Below are 14974 nucleotides of genomic sequence, written 5' to 3'. Positions count from 1 at the left end.
GCATCCCGAACTTCAAAATATACAGGCAGAATTATCAAGACAGAGACAGATCAAGTAGACAGATTTCCAAACTGTCCAACCATTACATCCATACCCAGTCAACATCTGGGTTTCAACATCTGGGTTTTTTCAAAGCCAGGGGACTCTCAACAACGGCTTCCCAGAATTCAGATCAAATCACAGAACACTTCTCAAAGTGAGTCCCAAAACAAAGCCTCACATCAGGGCTTATATAGCCTTCTCCTGGCTCAGAGAATGTAACAACCTTATTGACCCACTGGCCAATCAAGAAGTATCTACTGAAAAACAAGCCTCCCACCTAAGGCTTCAGGTGCACTTTAGCCTAGGGGCAGGGAAGATCTTAAAAATTTGCATTCCCATTACAGCCCCTGAGGTCCAGTCCAGTGAGAGCCTAGGCTGGAATGCTGCCATGGTCCCCTGGAGCCCTAAAGGGGCTCAGGAAAGGTGTGACATCAAGTTCTGCTCCTCCTCTCTATTAAAAGCCTAAAAAAGAAACCCACAAATCAAGGGTGAGACCAAAGCCAAGCCAATCAGCTTCTGTGCACAAACCTGCCTCATCAGCTGGCTATGAGGCCACACAGCAGCTCCCACTCATGCCGTGTTCTTTGGTTTCCAATGGACCTTCCCCACCTCAAGTGCGAGAATAATTTAGACTGCTTGAACAGACACCCAGAGAGATGAATCCACTTGCCTCAGGGCACATAGCTAGGACGCAGGACTCGAACCCAGAGCTGCTGGCTCCAAGTTCACTGTTCTTCCTCCTACTTTACGCTGCTCTAATGACTCAGAGGCTACCGCAGGCTTTGTGGAACACCCAGGACATGCAAGGCACTAACACCAGCTTACTGAGCCGGCCAGCTCTAAGTCTAAAAAGTATGTTTAGCCCCCCCCCCCCCAGGCAGAGCCAAACAATTGATTGCCTGAGGAAGGAGGCGAAGCTTGGGGCTCGCTCCCCAGCTCTGGGTCCCTGCTACAGTCTCCCTCAGCTGACCAGTCATACCAAATGGCTCTGAAAGGACGACATCAGGCACATGCCACGTGTCTGTGTGAGTCCCTCTGACCTCTGCTGACCAGGCCTGACAATAGGCCCAGAGTGCATGGCCAGGTGCAGAGCCCAGACTTCCCAAATCAGCAGAACTCTGGGCTGTTCCATCAGAGCCAAGCAGCGAGGGTCCTCTCCGGGGCACGGTATGGTGCCTGCTCTCCTGTGGCACAACTCTCGTGGTCAGGAAATAAATTCACCTCTTTGTAGTGTTTACTCCTAATTCTTCCCCCTGGAGCCTCGAAGATCCTGTGAGGTCTCACTGTTCTCCCACATGACAGCCCTTCCTCCCAGTCTTCTGTTTCGGGGCCAGACACTCCCGGCTCCCTCCTCACATGGTACAATCTGGAAGCCCTCCACCTCCTGCTGCCCTGTGCTTTTAATGCCCTTCCTCCAAGGGGGTGCCCACAGCTGAGCACAACATCGCAGGTTCCACTAGAGGCACCATTGGCTGAATGACCCTAAGCAAGGATGGCCCATTAAGCCTTCAGTATCACTGTGGCAGAGGACCCTGGGATCTGTGCCGTTTGTTATTTTTGATGGAAGACTTAGATTAATTAATAGGTGGCATGCTTGTCCAGTTGTCAGGTGACCCCCCGAATGGGAGGCAGAGCTAACACAGCAGAAGAGGGAGGGGTAAGGGGCAGCCCTGAGGCTGTGGGCTGCCAGCGCCCCCCTCAGGACCGACTTTCCATAAAAGATGCATGCACACATTTGTTTGTACATGGTCTCTCGCCTTCAACTGTAAGCTCTTTGAGGGCAGGCTTTGCTTGTCTTTCTGTCACCAAGGCTTAGCACAGTACTTGGCACATAGTAGGTCCTTAATATTTACTGTGGGTTGACTGACTGAGGCAGGGGTGGAAGGCAGGAACATCCTCCAGGAGGGGGTGACAGCCAGCTAAGTAATCCTGGGCTACTGATCATGGCTTCCTTCATTTCACAGAACCCGCTTGGAAGCTCTTTGAGGGGTGGTGTCTGGGGCTTGAGTCTGTGGGCACACACTTAAGAGACGCGTGCTGCCTTGATGTCCCCTGAATGCACGAATCGGGCTTCAGCTCCTCTGCTGGCTGAGCCTGGCTCTGGCTGTGCTATAATGAAAGCCTGCTTCTCAATAGACTCTCCTGTTTAACCTTCTCTACTGATTTATTGCCCCAGTTGAATGATTTGCTGGTCCCTCTGCTGCTGACACCTCCATGGATCCCAGGGCAGTGCAGAAATATTACATGAATGCCTCTGTGGAGCTTTAAATAAAATTACTATGGGAATTTTCTCTCCATACCCTGACTTAAAGGATGTCCTATGGTGCATTTAATCATTGGAATGTTTGTTTTGTTTTGTTTTGAATCCTAAAGGCATCTGTGTGGTACAGAAAGGGAGGGAGAGAGAAAGGGGGGGGAGAGGAAGAGGAAGAGAGGGAAAGAGAGAAAAAGACAGAGAGAGAGAGAGAGAGAGAGAGAGAGAGAGAGGAGGAGGAGGAGGAGGAGGAAGAGGAGGAGGAAGAAGAGGAGGAAGAGGAGGAGGAGGAGGAGGGACAAAGAGAACACTTATGTGTGAAAACAACAGCCCAGGGCCCAAGGCTGCTGCAGATACACACACAGACTGTAACTTTTCTCCCACACTCGGGCCTTCCATTGTTTGCAGGGTGTTACATGAAAGCAAGCGTGCTCAACAGGCCCTCAGACATACAGTCCTGCCCCCCAGAGACACAGAGCAGGCCTTCTCTCTGCAGGACCTGGGCAGTGTCTGGTTCCTGTCTTGAGCTCACATTTTTATAGATGAAATGCAAGTGGGATTTTCTTCTCCGGGGAGGCCAATCCTCTTCCAACTTTGGTCCCTCTTCTGGAGGTGGCTCAGGCTGGAAAGGCTGAAGGGCATCTCCAAGGTCTTGAGCACCAAGGCTCATCTACCCCCTGGAGCCCCCAGCAGTGAAAGACAGCATGGGGGTTTGGAAAGAGAGCTGCACCCCCAGCAGGTCTCGATCTGAGTTCTGCCTTCTTCTCAGGGTCCAATCTTAAACGATGCACTGCCCCATGGGCACTGTCGTTTCTTCATTAGGAAACGAGGGGGCTTACAGGAGGCCCCGTAATGAGGAATGAGGGGCCCCTTTGAGCTCTGGTGTACTTGAACCCATCCATCCCTTACCTGCTGAAGGTTGAGGGAAGGATAATCCTCCCATCCTCAGCTTTCTCAAGGGCTCATTCCAGATGGTGATTTATAGACCCTCCTGGACATTCTCTGCTGGTGTAGACGTTGCTTCAGCAGTTTACACAAGTGAAACCAAGAGCCCATGCATGTGTGTTGGGGGCCAGTTGTAAGAAGTCTGGCACAGATGCGACGTAAAACGGCTACCTTGGATTTCCCCCACAGCGCGGTCTTCTGGTAACGGTGCTCTGAGTCAGAGACTACGATCTCTTCACTTAAAACAGCAAGAAGGCCAAGGATGGTGGCCTGATTCTAGGGGCCACGCAGCCACAGAGGGGAGGAAGCGCCAGGGCCCTGCCCCTCACTGCCTGGTCTCTCACCAGATACCATGAACGAAGGAGTCAGTGAAAAGCAGGAAGAAAGGGGACAGAAGCCGGAGGCCTTTTCAAAGACCCCCAGTTGTGGTTATACAGCCAAAAGGCTCCTCCCAAGCAGTTACAGGATGTCTGGGTGTGCCTCCAGGTCTCCCCCAGGCGCCCCCCTTATGGGGCATCATAACTGTCTGGGAAACAGGCATCAGCCAGGTCTGTGCAGAGAAATCACCCAGCATGTTCTCTGAGTGGGTGTTTGTGGGATAAGCCAGCATGTTGTGTTTTTTAATTTAAAATTTGTCAGAAACACTTTTATTTACAATATACCACAAGCAATTAATTACAGGAGTGAGCAAGGGCTGACCCCACAGAATGTCCTGTCATCCACTTGAGTTCTGATTACAAGAAATTCTCAGCTAGAATATACAGCATAAAATGAATGAACAAAAAGAGACCTGACCATGAGCTGTCGCTGATTAAAAGAAACAGCATGTTCCATACAGGGAGAGCTGGGGACTGAGTACAGAGTTCCCAGCTATGCCTCTGTAGCTTGTCAGGACATGGTGCATCTCAGAGATAGGAGAAGAACGGGTCAGGAAGACCTGATTTGTGGTTTGGAGTTGAGGGGCAGGCAAGATACACTACTCCATGGGACAGCTAGGTGGAGCAGTGAGTAGAATGCTAGCTCTGGAGGACCTGAGTTCGGATCTGACCTTAGACACTTGACACACAAAAAAGCTAGCCGTGTGACCTTGGGCAAGTTACTTAAACCCAATCACCCTCCAAAAAGAAAAAAAAAAAGATACACTGTTCCAAACTCACTCAAGTTTAATAGGCGCAGGAGTCCCATGAGCTCTAGGGAGTGAGAGACTCCCAATAGAAACTACAAAATCACAAAGAAAACATTTTTTTGCTTTTGCTTTGTCACTGTTTTGTTTTTTTTAGATGGCGCTCGGGGCCAATGTGGGTATCAGAAGTTACTGATGCTGAGAGAGGTCAGCGTGCCCAGGCTGTAATTTGGGTGCCAAGAGAAGTCAGTGGACATCTCTACAATAATGTAATGCAACAAGAGGAAGTCTGGGACAGTGGAAAGAATGCGGCTAGGTTTGAGGTTCAAATCTCAATCCTGACATTTGCTATCTTGACCTTGGATAGGATTGCCAGTCTGGAGGCCTGGAAGGCTGGGGGCACCCTTGACAGCAACAGGGGAGTCTGATAGAGGTGCAAAGATGAGGGGTTCACATCATCTCTCCCACAGAGACCCCCACGTTTGGGCAGGTTAAGCTCCAGGTGGTGATGCGGGACAGAAGTTTGGGAGAGAAATTAGAAGAGAAAATACAGATGTGGGAGCCCAGGCCTCTTCAGAGAGGTGATCAGCAGACCCATGGGAACCAATGAGCTGACCAAGAGAGAATGTGGAGTTGGAGTCTTGAGGTCTGTGGGTGTGACCTGGGATTAAGAGGCTGCTGGGAAGCTTTCCAGGAAAAGGCACAGTCTTAAAGGCTCAAACGTCAAAGAGGAGGGTGGAGAAAAGGCCTTAAGAGATCAGTGGTAATTGAAGAGAAAGTGATTTCAGGTGAATGCTGAACTGGGGCAGCCAGCTTCAAATGGTTTAGAGAGAGTGAAAGAAAAGGAAGCTAATGCCTCTGCGGGTCCAACTTCTCAGAGTTTAGTTGAGGTGAGGAGAGAATCGGGATGGCAGCAGGAGGGGGTGGAGGATTAAAGGGAGGGTCCTTTTTTAAGATGAGAGAGGCATGAGCTTGTTTACAGGCAGAGGGCAGGAGTCAGGGGACAGGAAGACACTGAAAACTAGGTGTCGATTGTAGGGGCAACTGCTGGGGAAAATGGGAGGGGATGGATCAAGGGAATCTATCAGGAGGGGGACACCTATCGTCAGTTCATCTTCCTATCCCCAGCCTGTAACACCATACCTGGCATACAGTAGGCACCTATTAAACGCTTATTGAATCGATAGATTCATTCTTAGAGACTGGATTCAAGCCCCTCATTTTACAAAGGGCAGCGCCTTGCCCAGGGTTACCTGGGGGCAGAACTGATACGGTCCCATCTCCCAGCGCTTAGCCTCGAGTGCCAAGGTCTTTCTGCTCCATCATCGTGGATTCTCAGTTCTCTGTGTCCTTTGTGACCTGGTGACCACCCACACCTTTACTAGGATAAGAGCTCTGGCCATGGGGTCAGGAAGACCTGAGTCTGAATCCCAGTTCAGACACTCACTAACTGTGTCATTCTGGAGGGGCAAAATATTTTTCTCAGCCTCAGTTTCCTCATCTCTAAAATGGGATAATAAATATAAATAAATAATATATATATATAATATATAAAATATTAAATAAATATAAACCTCTCAGGGTTGTTGATTCCAATGAGATGTGACACAGCACAGTGCCTGGCACCCCGTAAGGGCGATATCAAATTATGATGATTGTTTGTAACCTCCCAGGATCGTTGGGAGCTTCAAATGAGACTGGATTTCATAAACAGTTTGCAGATCTTAAAGTGTCAGACTAGGTGGCTCCCTCTTTCCTCCAGCATCGAACACAGAGTGCTTTGGACATTCAGAGCCCTTGATGACCCCCTCCTCAGCCCCTCTTCCCGTCTTTCTGCAACCTTCCTCCCCCTCCCCCAGCATGATCCATCGACACTGGCCTTCCCGCAGCTCCTCACACAGAGCGCCCCACTTCGGGGCATTTTTCTCGGGACGTCCCCCAAGGCTCCGTCTCCTCCTCCTGTCTTCTGGCTCCCCCGAACTATGGAAGTCCAGGCTAAAGTCCCACCTCCTCGGGGCAGCCTCTTCCAGTCCCCGGGAATGCCAGCGCCTTCGTTCTGCCTTATCCTCCCGTCTGGGCCTGGTTCCCATGGGTTTTTTTTTTCCTTATTGCCTCCCCCCTAGGATCGGGGTCCTGGAGGGCAAGGGCTTAGCCCAGTACCGGGCACCTAATAGGGGCCTAATAAATGCTTATGTAGGACCCGAAACGAGAGGGACAATAACAATAAAAAGCCGGGAGCCGAGGGCAGTGTGGTCGGGTGAGTGGGGTTGGAACTCTATCCAAACACGACAGAATGAAGGACCCTGGCCAGGACGCCAGCTCCCAGCCGCCCTCGACCAGAGGGGTGGGTCCCTGGTTTGCTCTGCCAGCTGATGCCCAAGTGGCCCCCTCGCCCCCGCCGGGAAGGTCCCTGGGCCCACAACCGCACCCCCTGACACGACTGGCTGAGAAGAGTGGGGCAGAGAGGAGCCCAGGTGGGGGCGGCGGCCAGACCTACCGGCCGCGGCCCGCCCCCCAATGCCACCAGCTGCGCCAGAAACCGGCCCGCTGGCCACCGGGAAGTCGGCGGAGGGCGCGGGAGGCCTTGGGGCTGGTGCCCTTTAAGCGGGCGGTGAGCGCGGGATCCAGCGAGCCGCCCACTGCCCTTTCCTCCCCCAGGGATCCTCCCCCGCCCGGGCGGCTCCCCGAGGACGCGGCGGGCAGTGCGCAGCATACCCCTCCGCAGCCCGGGCGGCTCCCGGCGCCGATCGGGCGCGGGGAGGGCTGGGCAGAGGTCGGGCGGGGAGGGGCCGCCCTGGCCATGGCCTTGGGCTTGGCCGCGGCTCCCTGCTAGGGGGAGGGGAAGGCTCGGGGCTGGTGCTGAGGCCCGCTGACAGATGGCCGAAGGGAGCTGCCCGGACAGCCACCTCGCTGGCCCCGGGTCCCAGCCGCGGGATCCTGGCGACAGCCTGGAAACGCAGCCCAGTGGCTGGAGGGGGGCCCCCTTCGGAGCTACGGAGGGCAATGCAGGTAATGTGCCAGGCCGGAAGGCCCCTTCGCTGTGGGAAGGGGTGTGGGGGGCTGGGGGCCCCGGCTTCGAATCTGGGGGGAGCTCGCACACAGGGAGCGCGCCCCCGCCTCGGGCCTGCCCCCCCCCCCATACCCCAGTGCGCTGCCCAAGCCGAGCTGGGGGGAGGGGTAGCTTCGGAGGGAGCTGCCACCTGTCTCGGCTGCTCGTCTTTACTCGGGCCTGGAGGGTGAAACCGAAGTCTCTGGCCCAGGTCCCAGGGGCAGCCAGAGACCACTGAGGGCCCTTTCAGGGCTCTGCCGGCAAGTAGGGTGAGGCTGGAGGTGCCAAGCTGAGGATGTGCTTTGCCAGGCTCAGAGAACTGGGAATGACAGCTGTGGTCGTCACTGACCAGCCTCAGGCCAGTCAAATCCGGAGACCGGCCAGTGGAATTAATGGAGTCAGGGGCTGCAGGTCAAAGCCTGGGTCTGCCTGACATTTCCCGGGTGTGTGACTGGGGCCCTGGCCAGTGAGGGCATCTCTGAGCCTTGGTGCGCACAATGGGGCTGTCTGAAAGGCTCGCCAGCGGACATTCTTCTTCTCCTGAAGGGCTGAAGTTTCTTGAAGCAGGGGCTGTTTCATTTTTGACCTGTAAGGACCTGGAGCTAGACAGATGGGGGGCGGGGAAGGGGAGTGAAGAGGGGGGGGGAAGGGCTGGGCCCCGGCTCAAGAAGAGATGAGTTCGGATTCTGCTGCAAACACTCACCAGTGTGTGACCTCTCCCAACCACGGGCTCTTTCTCTGGCTGTTAATAGACCCTTCTTCCCAGGGGTTGCTGGGAGGATAAACGTGCTTATTGATCCACTGCCTCCTTATCAGAGTTGTTGGGCACATTCTTCAAACACTGCAGAAATGGGGAGCAATGGAGGAATGCAGTGAATTTTTTAGGACAGGTGAGAAGAGATCCAAGAGAGAGGAAGCATTCTTTGCATTGAAAGTTCACTCTTGTTGGGAGGATGGGGGTGGAGGATGATCAGAAGGCCTAGGCTCTAGCCCTGGCTCTGTCCTGGTGACTTATGCAGCTCACTTCCCTTCTCTGGACCTCAGTTTCCCCATCTGAGTTGGCTTCTTCCAGCCCTGCCCTTTCAGGTATGCTTCTGTCTCTGGAGGGCCATCTTTAGTTGTTCTCTGTGATCCAGACAAGTGGAAGGAAGTTGGGTGACTTTGGGGCCACTGATGTCCCTTTTTAGTCCTCAGAATTGAGGAGGTGAGACGAGACGATCAATAATCCTAAATGCCTTCCAGTTGTGCATTTATTATGACTTTGTGGTCCTGCAGGATCCTTTCTTTTGCTGAGCCTCAGTTTCTTCAACTGTGAAATGGGAGGATTTGACTAGATCAGAGTTCCTAGAATAACCTCTCTCATGCTGTAGATCTCTTTGGCAGTCCCAGAAGCCCTATAGATCCTTTCCAAGCATCGTGTTTTTAAATGCATAAAGTAGCATATTTAGGATTACAAGTCACTCTTGGGCTTCCTGCTCCGGCAGAGGGTGTGGGGTGGGAGTGTCTCCTCGGATCTCTTCTGAGCTATCTTTGTAATCCTGTAACTTTCACTTTGAGTTTTTGTTCTTTCCATTTACATCATTGGAGTCATTGTGTCTCTTGTTCCTTGGCGCTACTGACTTCACTTTGCATCAGTGCATATAAGTCTTTTCATGCTTCTCCCAGCTCATCACATTCCTCATTGCTTACAGGACAATAATATTCCACAGCATTCATGAACCACAATTTTCTTAGCTTTTTTTTTCTTTGTGGTGTGTAGGTAGATTTAATGTTTTGTTTTGTTTGTTTTCTTTTCAATTTTATTTAGTACAAGTCATAGCAGAGAGCTTTAGTTTGTATTCTGATCAGGTCCTTTCGAGAAGAGAAGATTTGGGAGGGATGAACATTGGGATAGGGATGAGGAATGTTCCCATGACTGCACCTCTCAGGTGAGGAAACTCCCATTGTCACCTTCTTCACCATTTGGAGTCTTAGAGAATTGCCCAGACCATGGAGAGTGTAGACCACTTGTCCAGGGTCACCCAGCTAGTATGTGATGGAGTCAGGACTTATGCTTTCCTGGCTTCCAGTCCAGCTCTCTGGCCATGAGGCTTCACAACCTCCCACTGAATTGTAAAATTCAATTCAATTCAATTCAGCAGTCATTATTAAACAACAGCTTTGTGTCAGGTTTTGTATTATGTGCTGGGGTGACCACAATAATAATAATAAAAAGAGTCCTAGTCTTCTGGAAGTTTCCGTGAGGGAGGAGCATATATGCAGTTAAGTAAACACAAAATGCATGCCACAGAATGGGAATGCCTTGCTGATGTTGGGAGAGGGGTGGGACAGCAAGGGAGAGGGAGGATGCCTTGAGCCTGGAATTCCAAGAAGGAGAGGTGAATAGGGAGAGCCTTCCAGATGGTGGGAGATGGCATGCAAGACCTGGAGAAGCCACCTTTGAAGCCATTCAGTTGGATCCCCTCCCTTTATTCTTGAGGAATCCACACCAGAAAGTGTAGGTGGATATCCCATGCACCCCCAGTGTGCTAATGGTCAGCTGGGGACTAGCCTCCAGGTGGCCAGGCTTTAGTCTGTACTCATGATGGTGGTCTTCACAGCCTTCGATGACTGTCATACACAAGAGGGAGCCAATTTCCTGTTCCTCCATAGGGTAGAATTAGGACCAAGTGGGTGGGGATTTGGAGGGGTCAACTTTCCAGTTGGGGTGCTGCTAATCAAGTTCTTCTCTTGTTACCTTATTCCTTCATTCAGGGGGAAAATCTCATTGAGAAGGTAGCTGCTTGGTTTCTATGCTGGCCTGGGCTGAGTGTCACTGACCCCTTACGCAGTTCATGCAGTGGCCTGACCTTCCAACCAGTTAACTCTTTCTAGGCACAGTTGAGTCAGCCTTTTTTCCTGCTTTCCACCTTCCCCCCAGCCCAGCCTCAGGTCCATCTGGCTCTTTAAAATCCCCCACTGACATATTAGATGAGAGAGAATGGGATAACTGAGAGAGGGTGGGAATGGACTCTTTGCCAATACTTTCTGCTGGTGCCGTCAGCTCAGCCTCCACAGTTACATCTGAGAGAGTCAGGGATGGAACAAATGGTGGGTCTGGATGAGGCCAGGAGGCTCAAACCTCCATCTTCCACTGGAAGTTAGTGATTTGGCTCCCAAGAATGGGCATCCTTGGCTAGTTTTTTCAGTAATCCAGGCACGAAAGGCAGAGGGCTTGGGCAGGAGGATCATGGGAGCATTGCTGTTGAGCTGGCAGGGACCCCAGAGATCATTAGTCCACCTCATTTTATAAAACACAGAGAAATTGAGACCCAGAGACCTCTGATGTCTTGTCCAAGGTCATATAGGTAGCAATCGGCAGAACCAGCATTTGAATTCAGGTCCTCATCCCACAGAGAGGGCACTTGAATTCGAACGGAAGGATGGAGATGCCATTTTGTGGGCAGGTGGCTGACATGAGGATTCACTGGGATGAAGGAAGCTATTGAGTTTTTAGTGCTGAGCTTTCTCGCCTTTGGGGGACAAGCGCTAACACCCCTTGCCCCAGTTAATATGAGCCCCCTCTCTCCAGAGCAGGTCCTAATTTGAAGGAGTGGCTGCGGGAACAGTTTTGTGACCACCCGATTGAGCACTGTGAGGACACCCGCCTGCACGATGCAGCCTACGTGGGCGACCTCCAGACCATCCGCAGCCTGCTGCAGGAGGAAAGCTTCCAGAGGTGAGGGCCTCCTCTTTTTCCTTGGTAGCCCAGATGGGACCTCTCGCTCCCCCAAACACTTGCATGATGCTTCCCAGACCTTGTGAGATGCCAGGCATGGGGCAGCCTAGAGACTTTACTTTGTCAGAAGAATGACGCAGAGTCAGGAATTGAATAAAATGATGGATGTGGAGGTGGAGAGATGTGCGTTCAAATCCTGCTCTGTCCTTTTTCAGTTCTGTGACTCTCAGCAAGTCTCTGAGCCTCAGGCAGCTCTTTACAAATTACAGACAGTAGACAGCCTGCATTGGTGAGTGAATTTGCACATCAGAAGTTCCCACCCGGATGAAATCATAGGTCCTTGACATGTGTAAGCCACCTAATACAGAGCTGGAAGGTTCTTAGAGGTTTTCTGCTCCAACACATCATCTCACAGATGAGGGAATTGAGGTCCAGAGAAGCCAAGTTCCTTGCCCACACATGGTTAGTAAGAGTCAGAAACAGGATTTGAACTCAGATCTTCTTGGCTTTAAGTGTGGTGTTCTGTTGATTATATTACACATTATCCCGCCTAGTCCTGAAACCCATGAAAGGAAATATCACAGAATCTCACATCTAGAGCTAGAGGGGCATTGGAAAGGACATCATTTTACAAATGAGGAAACTGAGACTCAGAGAAAGCATGGTGACCCTGGGAGTGTATCATGTCCTGATCCCACCTTACACCTAAATATAAAGATGGAGGTGATTCCATTTTCATATAAATCCTTGTTTGGGATGTGGAGGGGTGGGCCACGCCAACCTACATAAGCAGCACCTAAAGGAAGCTGGGCATTCTAAGGAGGTGGCACCCTCTGGGTCAGAGGGCCACAAGCCAGCCCTTGTGAAGGCACTGAAGAGGGGGGCAGAGGCTGGGTTTAAAGTGCATACAGGAGAGTGATGTGAATTCAGCCTGGCAGGAAGACTGGAGGTGGCTTGGGGAGGGCTTTAAATGCCAGCCTTGGGGGGTTGTGTTTGACCCTAGAGGCATGAGGGGCCACTGAAGATTTCAGAGGAGGATAATCAGATGAATGCCTAGGCCTATATTTTAGAAATATTATTTTGTTGGGAACTGAGAGGATGATCATCAATTGGGGAAAGGCCAAATAAGTTATGGTATAAGGTTGTGATGGAAAATTAGTGTGCTATTAGAAATGATGAAGCCAATGCTTTCAGGAAAAAACCTAGAAAGACTTACATGAACTGATGCAGAGTGAAGTGAGCAGAATCAGGAAAACACTGTATACAGTGATAGCAGTTCTGTGCTGTGAAGAATGGTGAATGACTTCGCTCTTCTCAGCAACACAATGATCCAAGAGAATCCCAAAGGTCTAATGATGAAACTTGCTATCTACCTCCAGAGACAGAACTGATAAGAGTTTGAATGCAGACCAAGCATTCTATTTTTTACTTCCTTTCATTTTCTGTCTCTGTCTGTCTGTCTTTCTCTGTCTGTCTGTCTTTCTCTGTCTTTTATCTGTTTTCTTTTGCAACATGACTAATATGGAAATGTTTTGCCTGACCGCACCATCTCAAATTACTTGCCTTCTCAAATGGGGGGAAGGAGAGAATTTGGAACTCAAAATTAAAAAAAAAATGAATGTTAAAATTATTTTTACATGTAATTGGGGAAAAATAAAATATTTTTTTTAAATTAAAAAAAAGATTATTTTGGTAGCTGTGTGGAGGATGGATTGGAGTGAGGAGAGACTGAAAAGAAGCTTGGAGAGCCATTTGTCACTTAGATGCACTGAGTCATAGCATTCATATGCCCCAGTCTCCTGCGCCAGGCTTACACTGGAAGTCTCCTGTGAGCAGTGGTCATTCCTTGTGCCCATTCTGTCCTCTCCACTACCCAAAGCATGGAGAAAGTAGGAGTTTTGTGAGTAGTTGAGACATGGAGCTGGGAGGGCCCTTCGAAATGAGCCAATGCAGCTCCCTCATTTTACAGATGAGGCAATGGAGGCTTAGAGAGAAGGGATTTTTCCAAAGGCCACATACTGATTCATTAAGAGACAATTCAAAGCCAGTTGAGTAGAAGTTCCTTGAATGCCAGAGAGAATTTCATTTGTGTCTTTGGCTCTCCAGTTTTTAGTACAATGCCTGGCACATGGTGCAAAATAAATGTAGGGGGGAACTAAATTAAATCCTGACTCAAGATAAGTTATTCTCTCTGCTCTACCTCAGCTCTCACAACATATTTTTTCTTTACAGATGAGGAAATTGAGGCCCAGAAGAGTTGTGATTTTTCTTGTGACGAGGTTACACAGCTTATTAATTGATAGATTGCCAGGTGACCCATTCTAATGGCATCTCTGCGGCTGGTTCCCAGGGAATAATCTCGAGACCCCACTTCCTTCCCTTGTGGGTCGTTGCACATTCCCTCATTAGGGGAGACAGCAGTGTTTAAAGGACAGAGTTTAGTCTGAGAAGGGCGGTCATCGCACAGCCTTGCCAAAGGGATTAGTCTGCCATGAGATAGGATATGAACCCAGGCCAAAGTCAACTCCATGAGCTTCAGCTGCAGCTGGGGCTGGATGCCATGTAACCTAAGGGGAAGACCGACCTACCTATGAAAGCAATGCTCTCGTGCCTTTCTCTCTGAATGTGTGCCCCACCCCCAAATCAGGCTGGGAATTGCTTTGGTTGCTGTTGTCCTGGCCTCCAGAAGGGGGATGGGGAGGATCTTATCTTGGCCCTCCCACTAACTCTCCATGTGTCCTCTGGACCACAGGATCTTTCTCTGTCAAATGAAGGGGTTAGAGCCACTGCCTATCTCAGGGGGTAACTGCTTTGGTTTGAGAAACTTCTGATTGGGTCTTTTTCCCTCCTTATTCCAAAGATTAGTGATGAGTTTGTCAGTAACATGTGAGAAAGGATGGATGGATGGAGAGCTCCCCTGGCCCTGACTTTCCCCAGGTTTTTTCCATCCTGGACCTTGTCCTCAGGCACTGTCCACTTACATGGTGGTTCTGGTTAACACTGAACCACACCTGGTTAGTTGGAAGGAGGGGCAGTGGGTAAGAGGGTAGACAGAGGGTCCTCTCCCATCACTAGCTGAAAAAAACTCTGGACTCTGGGTCAGCACTTCTCATTAGTAGTGAAGTGACCTTAGACCAGTCATTCTTCCTTTGTGGGCCTCAATTTCCCCACCTCTAAAATCATGCATAAGTATTTGCTTCTTATGTTGTACCTTGCGACCCGGGGTCCTCCAGAAGAGATGCAGGGTTAACAGACAACAGTGTTACCTTAGTCGAGTCACTTGACTCCCTGTGCCTTAGTTTCCTTGCCTATAAAATGTGCCCTGGGGTCCATGAACCTCTAGAAGAGACTCTGGGCTCTCATGGACCAGGTGCCACCTAGGAAACTTTATCCTAACTCATTCTTTTTCTTTGCTTCATCTTGCCAAACCCACTTGGATTATTCTAAGAAAATCTCTAAGATAAAAATGAGGTATAGTTCATGTAGAAGAGGTCCCCAAATCCTTCATGGGTGGAAATCTGAGCTGAGCCTTAGGTTGAATCCTGACTCCCTTTTACTATCTGTGAATTGGGTCAGCCCCAGGTTCCTCATCTCTGATATGAGGGGGTTAGAGGGGATGCCTTTGGAGGGCTCTTCTCTCTCCCAGTCTGTGCTCCCCTTGTGCTGAGGTAAAGACAGGAAGGGAGAACATCCTAGTCATTGGCAGTTCTTCATGCAAAGGCACATAGTCTGGAGATGAAGTATGCACAGGACATAGCAGACAGGTCAGCCTGGATGAAACAGAGAGTGTGGGAGGGAGAGTCAATGGGGCCAAGCCTAGGAAGAAGTTTGGAGCCAGATCCT

At 50.5% G+C, this 14974-nt stretch overlaps 1 protein-coding gene across 2 annotated transcripts in view; it reads left to right on the top strand.

Moving 5' to 3' along the window:
* The first annotated feature begins 7088 nt into the window (after positions 1 to 7088).
* ASB1 (ankyrin repeat and SOCS box containing 1) overlaps positions 7089 to 14974 on the top strand; it is a 30324-nt gene continuing 22438 nt past the window's right edge. For both annotated transcript variants that reach the window (XM_069103117.1, XM_069103116.1), the window contains exons 1-2: positions 7089 to 7373; positions 10990 to 11131. In XM_069103117.1, the coding sequence (XP_068959218.1) occupies positions 7241 to 7373; positions 10990 to 11131 (275 nt within the window). In that variant the 5' untranslated portion in view covers positions 7089 to 7240. The remainder of the gene's footprint in view (positions 7374 to 10989; positions 11132 to 14974) is intronic.

The sequence above is a fragment of the Petaurus breviceps genome, unplaced genomic scaffold, assembly GCF_028583685.1.
Source record: "Petaurus breviceps papuanus isolate PSGF00001 unplaced genomic scaffold, PetGlider_PUasm1.0 567, whole genome shotgun sequence".
NCBI lineage: Eukaryota > Metazoa > Chordata > Mammalia > Diprotodontia > Petauridae > Petaurus > Petaurus breviceps.
This window is presented reverse-complemented; position numbering and strand designations above follow the sequence as displayed.